The sequence below is a fragment of the Gobio gobio genome (assembly GCF_949357685.1).
Source record: "Gobio gobio genome assembly, chromosome: 19".
NCBI lineage: Eukaryota > Metazoa > Chordata > Actinopteri > Cypriniformes > Gobionidae > Gobio > Gobio gobio.
The window spans coordinates 49428614-49453034 of record NC_137112.1 but is presented as its reverse complement, the minus strand read 5'-3'; the positions used below and the strand labels follow the sequence as shown (position 1 = coordinate 49453034).

The 24421-nt window shown below is 38.2% G+C and overlaps 1 protein-coding gene across 5 annotated transcripts; it reads left to right on the top strand.

Annotated features, from left to right (window-relative positions):
- Positions 1 to 1189: 1189 nt before the first annotated feature.
- Positions 1190 to 24043, top strand: nr2f6b (nuclear receptor subfamily 2, group F, member 6b). Of its 5 annotated transcripts, none has more exons than XR_013818537.1 (6): positions 1449 to 1874; positions 7467 to 7817; positions 13249 to 13343; positions 15184 to 15759; positions 20903 to 22300; positions 22517 to 23539. XR_013818537.1 is itself a non-coding variant. In XM_079844173.1 (5 exons), the coding sequence occupies exons 2-5, from the start codon at positions 7549 to 7551 to the stop codon at positions 21175 to 21177; spliced, it is 1215 nt and encodes a 404-aa protein (XP_079700299.1). In that variant the 5' UTR covers positions 1190 to 1874; positions 7467 to 7548; the 3' UTR covers positions 21178 to 24043. The 5 variants fall into 5 exon arrangements, 3 of the variants coding, with proteins under 3 accessions (XP_079700299.1, XP_079700300.1, XP_079700301.1); XR_013818538.1 differs by having other exon boundaries at positions 1449 to 1712; positions 22517 to 22919; XM_079844173.1 differs by having other exon boundaries at positions 1190 to 1874; positions 20903 to 24043.
- The last annotated feature ends 378 nt before the right edge of the window (positions 24044 to 24421 follow it).

The following is a 24421-nucleotide window of genomic DNA, read 5'->3' as shown; positions in this document are numbered from 1 at the left end:
TATCTAAAAAATTCTACATTAAGAAGCATTTACTAGACAAGCAAAAGTTTTTGTCTTATTTTGGGGGAAAATAACTCAAAATTAAGGGAGTTTTTGCTTAAAATAAGCAAAATAATCTGCCAATGGGGTAAACAAAATAATCTTAATTCAAACAGAAAACAAGATTATTTTCCTTACCCCATTGGCGATTATTTATCTTATTTTAAGCAAGAACTCCCTTAATTTTGAGTTTTGTCTTATTGAGTTTTGTAGTAATTTTGGGGGGAAATAACTCAAAATTAAGGGAGTTTTTACTTAAAATAAGCAAAATAATCTGCCAATGGGGTAAGCAAAATAATCTTAATTCAAACAGAAAACAATATTATTTTTCTTACCCCATTGGCAGATTATTTATCTTATTTTAAGCAAAAACTACCTTAATTTTGAGTTTTGTCTTTTTGAGTTTTGTAGTAATTTTGTTTTATTTTGGGGGAAAATAACTCAAAATTAAGGGAATTTTTGCTTAAAATAAGCTAAATAATCTGCCAATGGGGTAAGGAAAAGAATCTTAATTCAAACAGAAAACTAGATTATTTTGCTTACCCCATTGGCAGATTATTTAGCTTATTTTAAGCAAAAAAATACTTTAATTTTGAGTTTTGTCTTATTGAGTTTTTGTCTTATTTTGGGGGAAAATAACTCAAAATTAAGGGAGTTTTTGCTTAAAATAAGCAAAATAATCTGCCAATGGGGTAAGAAAAATAATCTTGTTTTCTGTTTGAATTAAGATTATTTTGCTTTCCCCATTGGCAGATTATTTAGTTTATTTTAAGCAAAAACTCCCTTAATTTTGAGTTTTGTTTTATTGAGTTTTGTAGTAATTTTGGGGGGAAATAACTCAAAATTAAGGGAGTTTTTGCTTAAAATAAGCAAAATAATCTGCCAATGGGGTAAGAAAAATAATCTTAATTAAAACAGAAAACAATATTATTTTCCTTACCCCATTGGCAGATTATTTAGCTTATTTTAAGCAAAAGCTCCCTTAATTTTGAGTTATTTTCCCCCAAAACAAGACAAAACCTTTTGCTTGTCTAGTAAATGCTTCTTAATGTAAGATTTTTTAGATATTTGGACAAAACAAGACAAAAATATTAAGCATTTTTTGCAGTGTAGTGAAATAAAATAAAATCTGTAGTCATGTGATTAGATTAGAATCCCCCGGACACACCCTCTGATGTGGAGATCTTCCCTCAGGAAGTCTTCCTCATGCTGAGTGTACCTATGGTCAGCCCTCGAGGGGTTAACCGTGTGTGTGGTAACACATTCCTGGTTGTTTGTGTAGAGTGGCTACAGCCCACTCACTGCTCTTTGACTCTATTACCCTTATAAGGCAGGCGGCACCATGGCAACCAGAGGGCTTGAATAGCAGTGTCAAATCCCTGAACACACAGACACACGCTCGCTCGCCCGCCACTACTCGAGAGAGAGAGAGAGAGAGAGAGAGAGAGAGAGAGAGAGAGAGAGAGAACAGAGCGAGGTTTGTTGGCCAGTCACCACAGACGCTCGGGTCAGCTGTCTCTCCTCTGACTGTTGGATCTCATGATTTACTGATGAATGGAGAAAAGTAAGGGACGGGAAAGTGGCAGAAGGCTAAAAGAGCTTCGGATCAGTTCCTGGAAATGCTGAGGCCCCGAGGACCAAGCGGCTGGAAGGACCGGCTCTGACGAAACAAGGTACGGAAGGACTGAGCCATGGCCGAAAGGGGCTTCCTTCTCTTCTGGGAGAACCGAGTCGAAGGATTGTGTTGTTTAACCACGAGAAAGACCAAGGAACTTTCCTGAACTTTGATCCTCGAGGAGCAGGGTGGGGGCTGAGCTCTGTTTATCATTACCCAGGTCTGCATGTTTGGCTCAGTTTGGAAATCATTTCTTGTGGATTGCATGAAGTGTGATGATTATTAACTGCTCAACTGTTGCCCTTTCATAGCCTCAGTTATCAACTCTGACGTTTCTCTTAAAGTTAGGATTTTTTTTTACGTACAGTTAAACCGTAATCTATTGTTCATTTCGGGAGAATTTTACAAGAAATGGAAACAATCGAGATCTAATTTGTGATTTTTCTTACTAACTAACACTTTTTAGTTAACTTTACTTAATGTCTTCGCTCAATTGTAAACATCTAGTAATCTGTACTATTCACATACTATTCCTTGTTTACTCAGAAAGCACAAGTTAAGATTAATTGATTGGTTTGAGTGCAATTTTGTCAAGCCAAAAAAAGAAAATAACAAACAGTTACCATTATGGAGATCAGGGTTCCATTTGGTCGGCACTTGGAACATTCATATTATTGTAATTCTCTTCCTACTGATGCAGCGATGCAACAATAAATCACAGATATTTGGTTTCAAAGGAAGATAAGTAATAATTGCTTTTAAAAGTTGACCTAACTTCTGACTGAGTTAATGATTGAGCCAGAAATTAAGACACCTTTTAAAATGAACCTATAATATTTCCATTTATGTCGTATAATGATCATTCACTATTTTATTTAAATTAATGTTAATATCTCAGTTAATTTTATGAGAAATGTTTGAGTTCAAACACTGTTGAGTGGAAACAATCAAGATCTAAATTGTGATTTTTCTTACTAACTAACACTTTTTAGTTAACTTTACTTAATGTCTTCGCTCAATTGTAAACATCTAGTAATCTGTACTATTCACATACTATTCCTTGTTTACTCAGAAAACACAAGCTAAGATTAATTGATTGGTTAAAGTGGCATTTTGTCAAGCAAAGAAAAGAAAATAATAATAATAAGTCACCACTATGGATATCAGTGTTCGTTTGGTTGGGCACTTGAAACATTCATATTATTGTAATTTTTCTTGCTAACACTTTAGTTAACTTTACTTAATGTCTTCACTTAATTGTAAATATCTAGTAATCTGAACGATTCACATACTATTCCTTGTTTACTCAGAAAACACACGTTAAGATTAATTGATTGGTTTGAGTGCAATTTTGTCAAGCAAAGAAAATAAAATAATAATAATAAGTCACCATTATGGAGATCAGTGTTCTTTTGGTTGGGCACTTGAAACATTCATATTATTGTAATTCTCTTCGTATTGATGCAGCGACGCAATAAGAAATCACATATATTTGGTTATAAAGTAAGATAAGTAATAATTCACAATTATCGTTCACAATTTTATTTAAATGAATGTTAATATCTCAGTTAATTTTATGATTCAAGATTCAAGATTCAAGAGTTTTATTTGTCACATACACAGTTATATACACAATATACAACTGGCAGTGAAATGTAAACAGGTCCGCTCCATGGACAGTGCAAATAACAGTTACAAGAAATTAAAATAGAAATAGAATAAAATTAGAATAAAAAGTATTAACATAAGTAGGATTATAAATAAATCAAGTAAAGATAAAAATTGGAAATAAGATAAAATAAAAATATAAAAAATATGTGGATATGATAAGTGAGATAAACTGTAGACTTAAAAATAAGTGGTTAACATAAAATATATATATATATGTATATATAAAGAAGTATAATGTGCAAGGTTTATTACAGGTTGTTACACAGTAACAATAGGGACGTAAAGTGCAGTGCAATGGCAGTATGTGGATGTTAATGTTTAAACTGGATGTTTATGCGTGTGCGGGGGTGAAGTGAAGTCACGTGACTGAGTTCAGGAGTCTGATGGCCTGGGGGAAGAAACTCCTCCTGAGTCTTTCAGTCTTTGCCATCAGGCTACGGAAGCGCTTACCAGATGGCAGCAGGGTGAAGTGAGAGTTTGCAGGGTGATTAATGTCTCTGATGATTTTAGTAGCTCTACCTCTGCAGCGTTTGGTGTAGATGTCCTGCAGAGACGGGAGAGCTGAGCCTGAGATGCACTCGGATAAGCGCACCACTCTTTGCAGGGCTTTGGAATCGTGACTGGTGCTGTTCCCGTACCACGCTGTGATGCACTGAGTCAGGACACTTTCTATCGCCCCTCGATAGAAAGTTTTCAGGATGGCTGGTGAAACCCTGAATTTCCTCAGCTGGCGCAGGTGGTACAGTCTTTGCCTGGCTTTTTTCACCTGTGTCTGGATGTGTGTAGTCCAGGTCAGATCCTCGGAGATGTTCACACCCAGGTATTTGAAGCTGCTCACTAGAGCCCGACCGATAAAGGATTTTTAAGGCCGATACCGATACAAATATTTGGTCACTTAAAAATCCGATATTCCGATATATCAGCCGATATATATTAAAAATAAAAAAATAAAATAACAGAAACGTGTAAAAAAACACTTAAACAGATTTCCCTTATACATTAGTTATTTGTAGTTATTCATGATAACTTGGCCTCTCTAAAATAATATGATAATGCAGTTTAAAAATAAACTTGTTTGTTTTATTGTCACAACAGAACAGAGGAACATAAAAATATATTAAAGTTCTGATAAATAAAATGTATAAAAATACTAACTTAAGATATGAAACTTAAAGTCGTTTGGACGAAAACACAATAACAAAAACAAAAAATCAAAGTTACCAGTATTAATAGATGTGGTAAGCTTTATAAATATAACTTTTAGCAAGACTGGAAAAAAATATTCAGTTAAGTTCTAGAAGTTCTGATAAATAACAACAGCAAAACATAAACTATATACAGTATAAATATGAGCCACCTTATAATTACAATGTCAACTTGCTTATCCCTTTACATGCACTTTTAATTCTATCCATCAAGCTACCACAAACCATTTTCAATCATCATTTGCTGCCTGCCTTCTAAAATCTACTAACGTTACTGATGATGACTCGTGTAATCCATTATTTGACTCGTTAATGCGGCGTCTGAACGAAGTCACGCACTTTCGTTCACTCTTCACGAGCCTAACTTACGATTTACAATGCAGAGACTGGAACTACAAATATACTAGTTATAAATACAGTAATCATTACTTTATTTAGGCAGAATAAGTTTGTTGTGTTTTTCAAGGCGCATTAATGTTAGCGGTCTCCCACTGATAGCCATGGCATTAGCTAGCTTTGTGGTTAGCGTCTATGATAAGTTATAATTTAGAAATATGTATACTTTTTCAAAATAACGGGCAGGGGAGAGATGATACGTCTCATGATGTCAAACATTGTCCGAGGTAAAATAAGTCAGTCAACTGTAACCTAGCGTAATTACCAGTTCTCTTGGCTTACATGTAACAGCAAAACTGGACTTGGCAGTTACAAATTGTGTCATGTTATTTGAGTTAAGAGAACTGATGGGGATGTTCTTTTAACTTTTTTTCAATTCAAGCAATGTTTGTCTCGTTGCCAACTTACATGCACTTCGCGGATGATCTGTGTTGTGAATGCAGCGCTCAGAGCGCTGAAGCTCAGCATGACTCTGCTGGATCAGCTGGTGGTGTTGCCAGCCGGCATGTTGTAGAGTGCCCTCTGGTGGACAAACTATGAAACGCCAACACTCAATGTGTTTGAGAGGTGTTTCGTCCAGTTTTTTTTTATTTTTTTAAAAATATTCATTTATCGGCCATCATAAATGCCGATACCGATAGTTTGGAAAAAGCCTAATATCGGCCGATAATATCGGCCCGCCGATATATCGGTCGGGCTCTACTGCTCACTCTCTCTACCGGTGTCCCGCTGATCATGAGAGGGGAGTATGACCGATGCTGTCTCTTCCTGAAGTCCACAATCAGTTCTTTGGTCTTGTTAACATTCAGAGAGAGACAGTTGTCCTGGCACCATGATGTCAGTTGAGAAATGTTTGAGTTCAAACACTGTTGAAATTAGTGGAAACAATCAAGTATTTGTGATTTTTCTTACTAACTAACACTTTTTAGTTAACTTTACTTAATGTCTTCGCTCAATTGTAAACATCTAGTAATCTGAACTATTCACATACTATTCCTTGTTTACTCAGAAAACACAAGCTAAGATTAATTGATTGGTTTGAGTGCAAATGTGTCAAGAATAAGTCGCCATTATGGAGATCAGTGTCCACATTGGTCGGCATTTTGAACATATATATTTTTGTAATTCTCTTCCTACTGATGCAGCGATGCAACAAGAAATCACAGATATTTGGTTTCAAAGGAAGATAAGTAATAATTGCTTTTAAAAGTTCTGACTGAGTTAATGATTTAGTCAGAAATTAAGACACCTTTTAAAATTAACCTATAATATTTCCCTTCATGTCGTTTAATGATCGTTCACAATTTTATTTAAATTAATGTTAATATCTCAGTTAATTTTATGAGAAATGTTTGAGTTCAAACACTGTTGAAATTAGTGGAAACAATCAAGTATTTGTGATTTTTCTTCTGTAGGCGATTAAAACGAATTAATGCGAAATATACCAGCGGGTTGAGTCAAACCTACACTGTAAAATCCAACTTTACTTAATGTCTTAACTTAATTGAAAAAATCTAGTTATCTACTATTCACATACTATTCCTTGTTTACTCAGAAAACACAAGTTAAGTTTAGATGTTAAGATTAAGTGATTAACACAAGTTAAGATTAATTGATTGGTTTGAGTGCCATTTTGTCAAGTATAAGTACAATAAGTCACCATGATGGGGATCAGTTTTCCAGTTTGTCTGCACTTTGAACATTCATATTATTGTAATTCTCTACATATTGAACAGATATTTGGTTTCAAAGGAAGACAAGTAATAATTGCTTTTAAAAGTAAACCTAACTTCTATGAACTATAGTCAGAAATTTAAAAATGAACCTATAATATTTCCCTTCATGTCGTGTAATGATCGTTCACAATTTTATTGCACTTACATCATACACACCTGTGAAACTTTTAATTGTGTTGATATAACCCACCTATATTTGTGACAATATCCTGTAATTGATCACGCACACACTTCAGTATTAAAACCCAACAATGGTAGCTATACTAAGTCCAGAGTAACTCTAAAGTAAAAGATCAAGTCTCTACAGTTCATGTTTAGTTACTAGAACTCTTGTGTAAGTGAACTATGCTAACTAAGCATTTGTTAGCACAACATACTATTCGTATTTCACTTTACTAAGTTGACAGTGACCTGTAATACCCTCGATGCTTCTAAACACAACGGCATGTTTCTCAGTACAGAACAAACTGGTTTAACTGGTTGGTTACTAGGGGGCATGTCGACTAGGGTGTAATGTCAGCGTGGCTGCTAGCTAAGAATCCAGCATGTCTTTTTCCCTGAAGTCTGGGTGCGTTTATGTGTAATTTATAAGTTCCTGTGAAAAGGGCGAGGTAAGCTGTCCAACTCATTGAATCAAAGAGATCTGGAGAGGTTTTGTGGTTAGTGGACATGAAGAAAAGCAAAAGGGATGACGGGATTTTGATATGACATTTGACGGCAATAACATGTCCGCCTGGTAAGCCTCAGAGTGCTGTTAAACGTGTTTGTCCTCCAAGTCTGACTTGTCCGGCTTACTGTCTGCAGCTTAAAGGGATTCTCTCCGGGGCGGCTCTGAATTCTCGAGGCGGGAAGGTTTCTCGAGCAGATCCTGCTGGTGGACACAGAGATGGCCATGGTGAGCGGGGGGTGGGCCAACCCCAATGGCAGCGCTAATGGACTCGGGGAGAAAGGTTACCTGCGGGGGGAGGAGGAGGGAAGCTCGCCCCGGGCCGGAAACAGCGATGCGGAAGGAGGCGAGGAGGACAAGGCCTGCGTGGTGGACTGTGTGGTGTGCGGAGACAAATCCAGCGGGAAACACTATGGCGTCTTCACCTGCGAAGGGTGCAAGAGTTTCTTTAAGAGGAGCATCCGACGAAACCTCAACTACACCTGCAGGTGAGATGCATTATCTATCACAAGTTTTCCACATACATGAAATTACCCTTAAAGGGTTAGTTCACCCAAAAATTAAAATTCTGTCATTAATTACTTACCCTCATGTCGTTCGACACCCGTAAGACCTCCGTTCATCTTCGGAACAGAAATTAAGATATTTTAGTTGAAATCTGATGTCTCTGAAAGGCCTCCATTGGCTCAATGGTACTCTACACTGTCAAGACCCTTAAAAGGTACTAAAGACGTCGTTACAAAGTCCATCTCACTACAGTGGTTCTAAAATAACTTTATGAATCGGCGACAATAGTTTTTGTGCGCAAAAAAACCCTAAATAACGACTTATATAGTGATGACGATTTCAAAACAATGCATCATGAAGCTTCGAAGCGTTATGAATCAGTGAGTCGATTCAGCGGTTCAGAGCGTTATGAATCACTGAGCCGAATTATGATTCGGATCGCGTGTCAAACCGCCAAACTGCTGAAATTTGGCGATTCAAACCGCTGAATCGACTCACTGATTCATAACGCTTCGAAGCGCTCAATTCACTCGCCCATCGTCCGTGCGGTCACAAAAGAGAAACCGTCTTTTCGATGCAAATTTTGAAAAGCCTCTATTGTGTCGCGTGAATAAACACCTCTTGTTAAAATGATCGGATGCAGGCTGGCCACCTCTTGATATGTGGTGGCAGAAACTTGTTTCCATGGAGAGACATTGAACTAACTCACACACACACACACACACACACACACACACACACACACACACACACACACACACACACAGGTATACTGTTTGGGGCAGGTCTGAATTATTTTGCTACTGTACTTTGAGCTGAGTTTAGTTTTAAATTAACTTAGTTAAGTCTAAATTGAGCATAAACATGCAAACACATGTGCATACACACACGCACATACAGATGAACATACACACACTCTGGACACCTGGTTTTGTTATTATGTGGATCACATGCTTTTGTTGAAATTGGTTTAGTTGTTGATCAAACAATTGAACTGAAAAAGTATGCCTGCCTATCTGTTTGACTTTAATTGATCACTGAGATAGCATTGATTGGAGTGAAGTTGGTCCAATATAAACATTTAATAAAATAGCTTAGATGTAGTAAACTACTTTTGCCATGTTGCTGTAGTTTAGCTTGCTACATTGGGCAGCTTCAGTGTAGTGAAGCGTAATTTAATGTAGAGTAACTGAGAGCTTAGCTCACTACGTTTTCCAAATAGGCCTACTGCGATTTATAGGCAAACTTTTCGCTCTACAACACTTGTTTTTCAGCGGGAATGCAATAAATTTGCTCAAAACAACACCGATTTGACCAATTGCGTTAATGCAGCACTTCAGACATTATTGTAATGTAGGCTGCACACAAATGAATGTTAATGTTAGCTAAAGACCACGGCTAGTAAACGCCTCCCGAAAACGGCATCTTTAAACTCCTATAAATTTAACCATGAACACAAAAGCTACACCACACAATGGCTTTTAATAGGTTTATTTCGTTATCATGTAACTATAATTGTTAAGTTCTTTCCATCAATCTTACTTTCACATTTAAAAGATTTCATGAGGTTAACTTATAGCTTGTGGTCAGTCAGCATAAATACCTCCTGCTTCGATGCTTGTTTGCTTTGCGGCAACCAAGCATTCGATCTACGTCTAAATCTATGAGATTTCGGATCCAGCCAAGCTATCTCTTGAGCGCTAATACTGACAAAGCAAAGTCATTTTCAACTGAAATTTTGAGGTTACAGAAACTGCAACATGCGACAAAGTTGAGGATCAAATGTACGGAAAAAGCATCACCAACAGTTCCTGAAATCTGAGTTTTTGTCCCCTCAGCCTTGATTGGCTGTGATTGTGTTGTTCCGACATTCATTTCCACAAAAATACCCAGCCATTACAGCTGAATGTTGCACAAATATACACGGCCGTCGGAACACAATTGCGCATGTTGTGTGTATATAATTGGTCTCTTACAGCAGATCTAACATTAGCCCTGCTGCCATGGGAACTTTAGGAATGAATGAACAGAACCGTGTCCTTCTGTATTTGTGCCAAGGTTATGCGACTGATAATTTACCTGAGAATCACTTTAGAGCTCTTCACACATGGCAGCTCACGGAGATTAATTCACAAAACGGGCAATACATTCAGGTTTATGTTGGACCTGCAACCATTAGAGTTAGAATTTGTGTCTTTTGAACAATATTAAGTCATTTGTGTCTTTTTTTTATTTTTATAAATTCGGTAACACTTTACAATAAGGCTGTATTAGTTAACATTAGTTAATGCATTAGTTAACATGAACTAACCACACTGCAAAAAATACTTCTTACTTAGTATTTTTGTCTTGCTTTCAGTCCAAATATCTACAAAATCTTACATTAAGAAGCATTTACTAGACAAGCAAAAGTTTTTGTCTTGTTTTGGGGGAAAATAACTCAAAATGAAGGGAGTTTTTGCTTAAAATAAGCAAAATAATCTGCCAATGGGGTAAGCAAAATTATCTTAATTCAAACAGAAAACAAGATTATTTTTCTTACCCCATTGGCAGATTATTTTGCTTATTTTAAGCAAAAACTCTCATAATTTTGAGTTATTTCCCCCCAAAACAAGACAAAAACTTTTGCTTGTCTAGTAAATGTTTCTTAATGTAAGATTTTTTAGATATTTGGACTGAAAACAAGACAAAAATACTAAGTAAGAAAAGCATTTTTTGCAGAGCATGAACAACACCTCTGTTCAGCATTAGTTAATCTTTGTTAATGTTAGTTCATAAAAATACAGCTGTTCATGTTAGTTTACAGTGCATTAACTAATGTTAACAAGATTTTAATAATGCATTAGTAAATGTTGAAATTAACATTAACAAAGATAAATAAATGCTTTATAAGTGCACTTCATTATTAGTTCATGTTAACTAATGTAGTTAACTAATGTTAACTAATGAAAGTGTTACCATAAATTCTATACATTTGTGACAATTCATTGGAAGACACTAATACAATCTAAAATAATTAATTTATTCATTCATTTATAAAAGTGATTGTGTCTTTAATTAATATAGTGTAGCTGATGTGTACTTAAGATGTGTTTTGTGCAGTGACTAGTCTCGATATAATAATATTACCTTTATTCTACACAAAACTTCTATGCCAGGAATGGATGATGCTATAAAAGACTTAAATTGTCAGTATCTAAGGGGCAGTTTACAAAACAAAAACACTTTATGCGTTTTGGCCATTCATTTACATGACAATGGCACTTTGAGGGCCTGAAAATGTTAACTTTTACAATAGGGATTCAAAGTGCAAGTTTTTGAAAATGATACAATTATCGTCTTTGTGTAAATCATAGACTGTAAACAAATATGTGACGTCACAAACGTAAACAACCCAGAACCAAAAACCCAGAAGTTTTTATAAGCCTTCGACCCCAAAACACGAGTGTTTAAGGACACAAAAGTGGATAAAGGCCATTGAGACAGAGTTATATTACACTGAGAACTACACACACTGGAGGAGAACGTCATCAGAGACAGGAAATATCATATATAAACCTGACATTTGGATATTTGACTAAACAGTGACAACATGTTTAGACACTCTGAGTGTCAGGATCCCAAAATGTACCCGTTCTTCCTGCAGATGCTTCACGTCTTATTGTCTTTATGCACTTTTGTCTCCTTAAACGCTCGTTTTTTGGGGTCGGCGGCTTATAAAAATGAGCTCTGTGTTCTTTAGCTTGTTTGCTGTACACCTCGACACACAGCAGCTTTTAGACATTGTTCTGTTTTTTGTTATAAGTCAGAAATGACGAGGAGGCGCTTCACGCAATACAAAGTCAATGAGGATCGTTGGGTTGTTTGTGTGGGCGTGGCCTAAATGTGCTCTGTCTCTATTGGCTCCAAGAGAAACTGGGAGAGGTTTCCGCTAAACCACAAAGTTGTGAAAACGGTTGACGCACATGTATATGTTCAGTCTATAGACCAGTAGTGTTTCTTTAGAAAGTGACATCGCCATCTACTGGCCTGGCATGCATAATGCAACGCTTTTAGTTGTTTAGTCGAACGGGAATCGTTTTGACACCACTGTGCGAAAAACACAAAGGAAAAACGTGTTAGTTTTTGTTGTCGTGTAAACATACCCCAAGCAGATATAGTAATATTTACAACAGTATTTGTTATTTTTTTTACCTCTTATCAAACCAATGTCCTCTAGTGTTCCCAGCGCCATAACTTCCGGCAAATAAGGTCAAAATACTGGCGCGATCATAGATATATATATACATAGATGCCTCATTCGACCGATCCGCAGGCACTAATGAGGAATCTATAGGCATTTCTCAATGTCAAGGAAGGATCCTCTGAAGCCAGAATTCCGAGGATGCTAAGTCATCGACGTCCGTCGAAGGGCTGTTCCAATGTCGAGGATCCTCGGAATTTCAACCAAGGTCTGGGTCCTTCGTTCGAAAAATATGCCATATACAGGAAAGGATGCTTACGAGTAGACTTCGCGCTCTTAGCGTTCTCAAATCAACCACAATCCTATGCGCGCAGCTTTGCTATCTTGTTAAAAAAATACAAAATATCGGACGTTGGCGGAGTCAGAGCATTAACGGGGCAATACGCTTTCAAGTGTAAGTATTTACGTTACCAAACATTTGTTATAACCGTAGTAAATATAAGTAAAGTTAAACTTTTAAATGCCAGTACAAATTACAACCGTATTGATATTATACAAATTACGTTATTGATGGCTAACGGACCTTTTCACTGATGTAATGAGGCTGACGCGCACTTGCTAGCCTGTTTCATTTACATGTTCTCCGAATGCTAAAGAGAAGCCTCGCCTCGCCTCTGAAGGAAGTGACTTGGAAGGACCAGTCCTGCAGAGGAAGGATCCTTGACATTGAGAAACACCTTATGTATATATCTATGATCGCGCCGGTATTTTGACCTTATTCGTCAGAAGTTATGGCGCGGGGACGGCTGATGCAGAGCCATAGAAAAAAATGAAATAAAGTTTTAAATATGGATATTTTTCTTCCACAAACGCATCGATTAGCTTCAACACCCCAGAGCCGTGTGGAGCAGTTATATGATGGATAGATGCTTTTGTTATGGACTTCAAAAACAGAGCAACTATTACTGCTATTATAATGCTTGGATTAGCCAGAACATTTTTAAAATAACTCAGATTTTATTCGTCTGAAAGAAGAATGTCACACACACCTCGGATGACTTGAGGGAGAGTAAATCATGGGGTCATTTTCATTTTTAGGTGAACTATCCCTTTAATGAAGGATTTGGTCTTGTTTTGTTCACACCTATTTACAATTTCTCTGTTTACTTGAACGCTCATTATCCTTTGAAAAGTGCTAAATCTTAAAGTTATCTGAATTACCTTCACAGGTCGAACAGAGAGTGTCAGATTGACCAGCACCACCGTAACCAGTGTCAGTACTGCCGTCTGAAGAAGTGCTTCCGGGTCGGCATGAGGAAAGAAGGTCAGCAAATCTGAAAAAAAAAAAAAGATGTTATGATGCTGTTCACTTTATTTAAGCAATTCATCTTGATTTAACACAATTATATCAGGTTTCTGGTTCAAATGTAATCGATTCAAGTTAAACTGACTGGATCATAACTTTTTGAAATAACATGTTTCAATCAAGTAACCCAATTAAACAAGACTTTCACTTCCCAGCATGCTTTGCAAAGGGGCTGAATTCGGAGACTAAATGTTTAAATAAAGTGCTATTTGATGCGTTTTTAACCAGATGAGAAAATGGAGAGACTTTTTAATGCCTAATGGTTGGTATTTAAAAGTGTTGGTGTTTGTGGAGGTTATTGTGGTGAAGGATGAGGACCTGCTAATAACAATTAAAGCTGTTTTAATGATAATAAACAACTACTTTAGGCCATGGATGTAACAAAATCATCATCTGGCTAGCCAATAAGATCTTGTTAAAGGTTTTGTAAATGTTGTAAAAATAGTATTTCACTACAATTAAACTGGATTACTAGTTTTGGTTTGTTTTTTTTATATTAATTTTAGACTAATTAAATTGATTAGTTTTGGACAAAATTAAGAATGTTAATGTGACTTAAAGGACAACTCCGGTGAAAAATGAACCTAGGGGTGATTAACACATGGTTACGAGTAGATCGTTCTCTGGGATGCGTTTTCATGAAAATCAAATGTAAAGAGTTTTATCTCTAAAAACAGATTAGCTTATAACACTAGTATATGGGGCTAGAATAAGTCAAATTAAATCGCTAGTTAATACCACTAACAAGGCTCAAAATAGAAAACAGCCACGAACGCTGTGCTAAGTGAGCTGGTTGATAGGAATTATCGCAGCTTAGCACAGCGTTCGTGGCTCGACTTGTCCAAGATGGCTCCTGTCTGTATACGCGTAATGTTCTGTCTTTATAAAGTATCTTCTTATTAAACTGTTTGTACACTTACAAAGTTCTCAATGCTTCGGTTTGCATGTAGGGACCCTCATTATGCCACTGTGTTAGTGTGAGGCTATTTAGAGCCTTGTTAGTGGTATTAACTAGCGATTTAATTTGACTTATTCTATGCCCCATATACTAGCGTTATAAGCTAATCTGTTTTTAGAGATAAAACTCTTTACATTTGATTTTCATGAAAACGCATCCCAGAGAACGATCTACTCGGTAACCATGTGTTAATCACCCCTAGGTTCATTTTTCACCGGAGTTGTCCTTTAACTAATTGGCATTGAATTAACCTTACGTAAAAAAATTAAGTTTACTGAAATAAACAATTTTAATTAAAGCTACACTGTGTAACTTTTTTAGTTTACTCTTAGCTAAAAACACTTAGTTCTTTCAAAAATATATGTGCTCATTAATGTATATTTACATCTTTCAAGTAATAAAGTATTCTGGTAAGTTTATAATATGCCATTGTAAACACATACGGGTGAGGGTTTGAATGCGGGTCGCCATGTTGCTCCTCCATCTTGAAAGTACATTAGCCAAAGAGGGACATACCCGTAAATTCAAGCTTCGCCTTTGGCGTTTTAACACTCGATGGCATCAAATGTGGACGAGGTCGAACTGGAAGCCATGTTAATCTTGGACTAAATCGGCCACCGAAATCGGAATTGAGAGGAACAGAAACTAATATTCACTGGATATACCTTTTCACCACTAGATGGGGGAAAATATCACACAGTGTAGCTTTAAATTCAACCTGTTGACATAAAAAAAATTAAGTAAATCCAACGTATAATTTTTTGAGTGTGAACAAACAATCTCTTACATGACTTTGCTGGTGTCATGTTATATTGACGTCTCCTTTTTTTAATTTCCCAGCGGTCCAGCGTGGTCGAATCCCTCCCTCCCATGCAGGAATCAGCCCAGCCGCCATGGTTGGCGCAGGTGGTGATGCTGGAGGAGGTGCGGGCATGGGTGCGGATTTCTTCAATGGTCAGCCGGTGTCTGAACTCATCTCTCAGCTGCTGAGAGCAGAGCCATACCCCAACAGCCGCTATGGAGCCCAATGCGGCCAGCAGCTCCCAGGAGCCAACAACTCCATCATGGGCATTGACAATATATGTGAGCTGGCAGCCCGATTGCTCTTCAGTACCATAGAGTGGGCCCGGAATATCCCGTACTTTCCTGACCTGCCCGTTTCGGAGCAGGTGGCCCTTCTGAGGCTCAGCTGGAGTGAACTGTTCATCCTGAACGCGGCTCAATCGGCTCTGCCCTTGCACACGGCTCCTCTACTAGCGGCCGCCGGCTTCCATTCCTCGCCCATGCCCGCGGACCGCGTGGTGTCCTTCATGGACCAGGTGCGGGTCTTCCAGGACCAGGTGGACAAGCTGGCCCGACTGCAGGTGGACTCTGCTGAATACAGCTGTCTGAAAGCCATCGCTCTGTTCTCACCAGGTGAGCGATGAACCCATGTATTCCCAAAGTACAGTCTCTCACCAAATCATTAATTAATCCAGATATTCATAGTAATGCAAAACTATTACTGCTGTTCTTAGGGATACTCATTTTAATAGTCTTTGAGGAGAGAACTATTAGATTGTAGGTTATTAAAACAGAACATGTTAGGCATATCAACATGCTAAAGCCCATCAGAACATGTTAATAAAGGTATAGCAACATGCTAAAGCCCCTCAGAACATGTTAATAAAGGTATAGCAACATGCTAAAACCTCTCAGAACATGTTAGGCATAGCAACATGCTAAAGCCCCTCAGAACATGTTAATAAAGGTATAGCAACATGCTAAAGCCACTCAGAACATGTTAGGCATTGCAACAAGCTAAAGCCCCTCAGAACATGTTAGGCATAGCAACATACCAAAACCACTCAGAACATGTTAGGCATAGCAACACGCTAAACCCCCTCAGAACATGTTAGGCATAGCAACATGCCAAAACCTCTCAGAACATTTTAGTAAAGTCATAGCAACATGCTAAAGCCCCTCAGAACATGTTAGTAAAGGCATAGCAACATGCTAAAGCCCATCAGAACATGTTAATAAAGGCATAGCAACATGCCAAAACCTCTCAGAACATGTTAGTAAAGGCATAGCAACATGCCAAAACCTCTCAGAACATTTTAGTAAAGTCATAGCAACATGCCAAAACCTCTCAGAACATGTTAGTAAAGGCATAGCAACATGCTAAAGCCCATCAGAACATGTTAATAAAGGTATAGCAACATGCTAAAGCCCATCAGAACATGTTAATAAAGGTATAGCAACATGCTAAAGCCCCTCAGAACATGTTAATAAAGGTATAGCAACATGCTAAAGCCCCTCAGAACATGTTAATAAAGGTATAGCAACATGCTAAAGCCCATCAGAACATGTTAATAAAGGTATAGCAACATGCTAAAGCCCCTCAGAACATGTTAATAAAGGTATAGCAACATGCTAAAACCTCTCAGAACATGTTAGGCATAGCAACATGCTAAAGCCCCTCAGAACATGTTAATAAAGGTATAGCAACATGCTAAAGCCACTCAGAACATGTTAGGCATAGCAACATGCTAAAGCCCCTCAGAACATGTTAATAAAGGTATAGCAACATGCTAAAGCCACTCAGAACATGTTAGGCATTGCAACATGCTAAAGCCCCTCAGAACATGTTAATAAAGGTATAGCAACATACCAAAACCACTCAGAACATGTTAGGCATAGCAACACGCTAAACCCCCTCAGAACATGTTAGGCATAGCAACATGCCAAAACCTCTCAGAACATTTTAGTAAAGTCATAGCAACATGCCAAAACCTCTCAGAACATGTTAGTAAAGGCATAGCAACATGCCAAAACCTCTCAGAACATTTTAGTAAAGTCATAGCAACATGCCAAAACCTCTCAGAACATGTTAGTAAAGGCATAGCAACATGCTAAAGCCCATCAGAACATGTTAATAAAGGTATAGCAACATGCTAAAGCCCATCAGAACATGTTAATAAAGGTATAGCAACATGCTAAAGCCCCTCAGAACATGTTAATAAAGGTATAGCAACATGCTAAAGCCCCTCAGAACATGTTAATAAAGGTATAGCAACATGCTAAAGCCCATCAGAACATGTTAATAAAGGTATAGCAACATGCTAAAGCCCCTCAGAACATGTTAATAAAGGTATAGCAACATGCTAAAACCTCTCAGAACATGTTAGGCATAGCAACATGCTAAAGCCCCTCAGAACATGTTAATAAAGGTATAGCAACATGCTAAAGCCACTCAGAACATGTTAGGCATTGCAACAAGCTAAAGCCACTCAGAACATGTTAGGTATAGCAACATGCTAAAGCCCCTCAGAACATGTTAGGCATAGCAACACGCTAAACCCCCTCAGAACATGTTAGTAAAGGCATAGCAACATGCCAAAACCTCTCAGAACATGTTAGTAAAGGCATAGCAACATAATAAAGCCCCTCAGAACATGTTAGGCATAGCAACACGCTAAAACCACTCAGAACATGTTAGGTATAGCAACATGCTAAAGCCCCTCAGAACATGTTAGGCATAGCAACATACCAAAACCACTCAGAACATGTTAGTAAAGGCATAGCAACATGCCAAAACCTCTCAGAACATGTTAGTTAAGGCATAGCAACATGCTAAAGCCCCTCAGTACATGATAGGCATAGCAACATGCTAAAGCCCCTCAGAACATGTTGGTAAAGGCATAGCAACATGCTAAAGCCCCTCAGAACATGTTAGTAAAGGCATAACAACATGCCAAACCCTCTCAGAACATGTTAGTAAAGGCATAGCAACATGCCAAAACCTCTCAGAACATGTTAGGCATAGCAACATGCTAAAGCCCCTCAGAACATGATAGGCATAGCAACATGCTAAAACCTCTCAGAACATGTTAGTAAAGGCATAACAACATGCCAAACCCTCTCAGAACATGTTAGTAAAGGCATAGCAACATGCCAAAACCTCTCAGAACATGTTAGGCATAGCAACATGCTAAAGCCCCTCAGAACATGATAGGCATAGCAACATGCCAAAACCACTCAGAACATGTTAGGCATAGCAACATGCTAAAGCCCCTCAGAACATGTTGGTAAAGGCATAGCAACATGCCAAAACCTCTCAGAACATGTTAGTAAAGGCATAGCAACATGCTAAAGCCCCTCAGAACATGATAGGCAGAGCAACATGCTAAAGCCCCTCAGAACATGTTGGTAAAGCCATAGCAACATGCTAAAGCCCCTCAGAACATGTTGGTAAAGCCATAGCAACATGCTAAAGCCCCTCAGAACATGATAGGCAGAGCAACATGCTAAAGCCCCTCAGAACATGTTGGTAAAGCCATAGCAACATGCTAAAGCCCCTCAGAACATGTTAGTAAAGGCATAGCAACATGCTAAAGCCCCTCAGAACATGATAGGCAGAGCAACATGCTAAAGCCCCTCAGAACATGTTGGTAAAGCCATAGCAACATGCTAAAGCCCCTCAGAACATGATAGGCAGAGCAACATGCTAAAGCCCCTCAGAACATGTTGGTAAAGCCATAGCAACATGCCAAAACCTCTCAGAACATGTTAGTAAAGGCATAGCAACATGCCAAAACCTCTCAGAACATGTTAGTAAAGGCATAGCAACATGCCAAAACCTCTCAGAACATGTTAGTAAAGGCATAGCAAAATGCTAAAGCCCCTCAGAACATGTTGGTAAAGGCATAGCAACATGCCAAAACCTCTCAGAACATGTTAGTAAAGGCATACCAACATGCCAAAACCTCTCAGAACATGTTAGTAAAGTCATAGCAACATGCCAAAACCTCTCAGAACATGTTGGTAAAAGCATAGCAACATGCTAAAGCCCCTCAGAACATGTTAGTAAAGTCATAGCAACATGCTAAAGCCTCTCAGAACATGTTAGTAAAGGCATAGCAAAATGCTAAAGCCCCTCAGAACATGTTGGTAAAAGCATAGCAACATGCCAAAACCTCTCAGAACATGTTAGTAAAGGCATAGCAACATGCCAAAACCTCTCAGAACATGTTAGTAAAGTCATAGCAACATGCTAAAGCCCCTCAGAACATGTTAGTAAAGTCATAGCAACATGCTAAAGCCCCTCAGAACATGATAGTAAAGGCATAGCAACATGCCAAAACCTCTCAGAACATGTTAGTAAAGTCATAGCAACATGCTAAAGCCCCTCAGAACATGTTAGTAAAGTCATAGCAACATGATAAAGCCCCTCAGAACATGTTAGTAAAGTCATAGCAACATGCCAAAACCTCTCAGAACATGTTAGTAAAGTCATAGCAACATGCTAAAGCCCCTCAGAACATGATAGGCATAGCAACATGCCAAAACCTCTCAGTACATGTTAGTAAAGTCATAGCAACATGCTAAAGCCCCTCAGAACATGTTAGTAAAGGCATAGCAACATGCCAAAACCTCTCAGAACATGTTAGTAAAGTCATAGCAACATGCTAAAGCCCCTCAGAACATGTTAGTAAAGTCATAGCAACATGCTAAAGCCCCTCAGAACATGTTAGTAAAGTCATAGCAACATGCTAAAGCCCCTCAGAACATGATAGGCATAGCAACATGCCAAAACCTCTCAGTACATGTTAGTAAAGTCATAGCAACATGCCAAAACCTCTCAGAACATGTTAGTAAAGTCATAGCAACATGCTAAAGCCCCTCAGAACATGATAGGCATAGCAACATGCTAAAGCCCCTCAGAACATGTTAGTAAAGTCATAGCAACATGCTAAAGCCCCTCAGAACATGATAGGCATAGCAAAATGCTAAAGCCCCTCAGAACATGTTGGTAAAGGCATAGCAACATGCCAAAACCTCTCAGAACATGTTAGTAAAGGCATAGCAACATGCCAAAACCTCTCAGAACATGTTAGTAAAGGCATACCAACATGCCAAAACCTCTCAGAACATGTTAGTAAAGGCATAGCAACATGCCAAAGCCCCTCAGAACATGTTAGTAAAGTCATAGCAACATGCTAAAGCCCCTCAGAACATGTTAGTAAAGTCATAGCAACATGCTAAAGCCCCTCAGAACATGTTAGTAAAGTCATAGCAACATGCTAAAGCCCCTCAGAACATGTTAGTAAAGTCATAGCAACATGCTAAAGCCCCTCAGAACATGATAGGCATAGCAACATGCCAAAACCTCTCAGAACATGTTAGTAAAGTCATAGCAACATGCCAAAACCTCTCAGAACATGTTAGTAAAGTCATAGCAACATGCTAAAGCCCCTCAGAACATGATAGGCATAGCAACATGCTAAAGCCCCTCAGAACATGTTAGTAAAGTCATAGCAACATGCTAAAGCCCCTCAGAACATGATAGGCATAGCAATTAGTTGCAATTTTAGTTAGTCAGTAGACTTAGGGAAGCCTACTGACACATTTCCGTTTTCTAGGATGTTGTTCACAGATTTCTAAAAAGTTAAGAGGCCAAGTGTTGCTCTTTTTGAAGCGTATCTTTGTAAAAGAGAAAACAGCATTGCCAAATGTCCCTTGTTTACTGTCGTTTCACTTCCAGCTGTGTTGTAAACTCTGTGTAAACTCTTTCCAGACGCATGTGGGCTGTCAGATCCGGCGCACATTGAGAGCCTGCAGGAGAAAGCCCAGGTGGCCCTGACCGAGTATGAGCGCATACAGTACCCGGGTCAGCCCCAGCGCTTCGGCCGGCTCCTGCTGCGCCTGCCCGCCCTGAGGGCCGTGCCCGCCAACCTCATCTCTCAGCTCTTCTTCATGCGGCTGGTGGGCAAGACCCCAATCGAGACGCTTATCCGGGACATGCAGCTCTCCGGGAGCTCCATCAGCTGGCCCTATGTTCCCGGACAGTAGATGAACAATCAATCCCATCTCAGGCTGCTCCCATGATTCCACGGATAGATGTTGTGTTGCTGGTTCTGTTGATTCTGTATATACTGTATGACTACAAGAGGATGACACGCATGTTCCTATGCAGATAAATTGAGCCATCCAGTTCCAGGATACCTCATGTTTCACATCATGAGCTAATTCTGTCAGGAACATTTGACAAGAGGAATGATAAAAAAGGGCTGATTATGAAGAAGTCAGCCAGAGTTTTAAAGAAGAGTTTATAATAGGCTACCTTCTCTTTTGAGAGCATAATGAATTAGTGTAGATGTACATTAGGGATCTTTGTAATGGATAAATGTTGGGATATATACTTGAAAATTCAAGGGTGAACAGGCAATGGCTATGTTTAGAATGGAATACTAGCATACTGCAAACTAGGGATGTGTCCGAAGCCGATGTTCGGAAAAAGGAAATTATACATTCTACAGATGGTGATTGGAAACCATAATGGGATGAAAAAGGCAAATCTATAGTTCTATAAAAAATGCAGGGAGCCGACGCTTTTTACTTTAATTTTCGAATTTCGAAGATATTTGTCAATGAAGTCACTACATTTTTCAACTAAATATCCAAATAAATCTAATTATTAAACTAAATTTACCATATAAACTAAATTACTGATCTAAAGCCCACACTGTCACTGTATGATAATTGAAATGAACTGATGACATCAGCGTTTTTTCCAGAATGGCTAGACGGCTGAATAAAATTATGCTGCATTGTTTTCCTGTTTAACACTGTAAAGCAGCTTTGTTAAAAGCGCTATATAAATAAAGTTGACTTGACTTGAAGCCTAACCATGTCCCTTTTGGGGCTCCGTAGAAAGCATTTTCCTTTCCAAATTCGGATTTAGGATTCGGGCACATCCCTCCTTCAAACTGCACACTACTGTAAACTGCGTAATATTAAATACCATGTGAAACGGGTAAAATATGCAACCTTACCTGTTCCGAACTGTACTATGCTACATTGTTGTCACATGACCTCATCATATTGCATGTTTATCATATGACACACTGCATTGTGGGATACAGTATTCTGTGTGTAATGGAGGAGTACTCCTCTGATCTCAAGAGATGCTCTAGTGACTGACACTAGAGGTTGCAGCCTTTATTCTCCTTGTTAGAGCGTCCGGACCCGGGTTCGAGTCCCGCTTGGAGAGGGCGGTTTGAATAGGAGGGGTTAAATTGGTGCAGTGACCCGGATGGGAGTGAGGTTTAGGGGTGTGTGTGTAACAGAGGTCAGCTAATAGTCTCTGTGTGAGTAAACCTCACTCCTCTGATCTCAAGAGATGCTCTAGTGACTGACACTAGAGGTTGCAGCCTTTATCCTCCCTGTTAGAGCGTCCAGACCCGGGTTCGAGTCCCGCTTGGAGCGGGCGGTTTGAACAGAAGGGATTACATTTGCAGTGTGTTCTGGTTGTATACCGCATATGTTGACAAATGTCAGGTATTACACACTATGCACAGAATACATACTAAAAAATATTAAGCGTATGGTAGTATGCTATTCTGAAACATAGACCATGTCTTGTCATATTTAAACAGATCTAGTGAGTTTTTCATTGGGGTGGAAAAATGGTACAAAGTTTTACATTGCTGAATGTGGGAAGCATCAAGTATTTTTGCATACTAAAAATAAAAATGATAAACAAACAAGCTCTTATGTAAGAAGACTGTTGCATCTTTAGCAGTGTATTGGATAAAAAGTAAAATAAACAAACTGCAAACAAGAGAAAAGGATATTTTGGTCCAAATTTTCATCTGAATTTGTATATTAGTGAAATCCACACATTTGCTTTACTGGTCAAATACTACAGGTTTAATGAAAGCAATATTATTATAAAATACTTTAAAGTTAAACCTTATTACAAAGTGCACATTTAATGTTCCTAATGTTTATGTAGGCCTATATTGCAGCCATCGCACGCCATTATTTTTAATGGAAAGAGACGTGTGTGTTATCCAAGCACTGATGGCAAGGAAAGCACCTTATACTTGAGCGGCACATATGAGGTGTTATGATAAATTGTGCCATTTTATATTCTATTGTTTTGTATGAGTTTAATAAAGAACTCGTCTTCTGTCCAAACATACCATCATCTGTAAAGAATGATCGACTTTTACTTACGCCAGGTTATTGTGACGCATTGCCACATACAGAGAAGAGCGAAAAGTTTGAATTTGCATGGTGGTAACTCAAAGGTTTTTTTTTACCACTTCGTTATTTTGGCTTGGAATTTCATTTGTTGGAAATATAAACTGAATTTAGAAATGCTTTTGAAATGAAAAACTTTTCGTTTAATAAACAAAATATATTTTTGAAATGAAGACGGCGTTTAGAGTGGAGTGCAAAATAATCCATTCCCTGAGTCCACGGCCTTTGCTGTTATTGAGTGTACACAAATAAAAGTAGACAGTTTACTGTTTATAATTATGTATTGCACTTATCTGTATGGCTAAAAATGACGGAGTATTGTGAGTTTCTGCTGGAAATGGAATAAGGAAAAAATCCATCAAAAGGCGCCGACGACTTCGTTGGACAGAAGGTTAAAGAAAACGTAGCCTATTCAGTTTCATATAGTTAGGACATGTCTAAATATTATAATCTTTTAATTTCATATGTTGATTATGAAAAGTGAGCAGCATGAGTAAGGCACATAATCAGATGCGCATGTCTGGAGACATGGATTTTGTGAATTGTGTTTTCTAGAAAGTTCTTTCTTTAAAATAAATTTCGTTTTGTATAAATTGTATTTTAATTTTGATCAATGTTTAATCAACTATTTGGCTGTATATTTAATAAATGAGAACTGGCGTATTGACGTAACTGGCCTATTTCCTAAGTCTTTGAGCAAGGCTGAAACTATAGCGTATATCTGTTTTAATACATTTCTTGAATATATGTCTTAATTACAGTAGGCCTATAGATAGTTATGATATTTTTGGTTGCACCGGGGGTCCGTCATTATAAAGTTACACTTTCCTTATTAGGAGAAAATATAGGCCATGTCGTTTTAACGACATAAGATACGGTTAAAAAAATTATATGTAGGCCCTATGTGAGAGCAATGCGTGACCGTACCAGGTGAAAAAACTGTTTCCATTGCAGTTTTGCGAAAATTTCCTTTTTCAAATTGCCTGAAAAACCACCTCGAGCGAGCGTAAAAACTTTTTTGCGATATATGGGAGTTTTTGCGAAATCG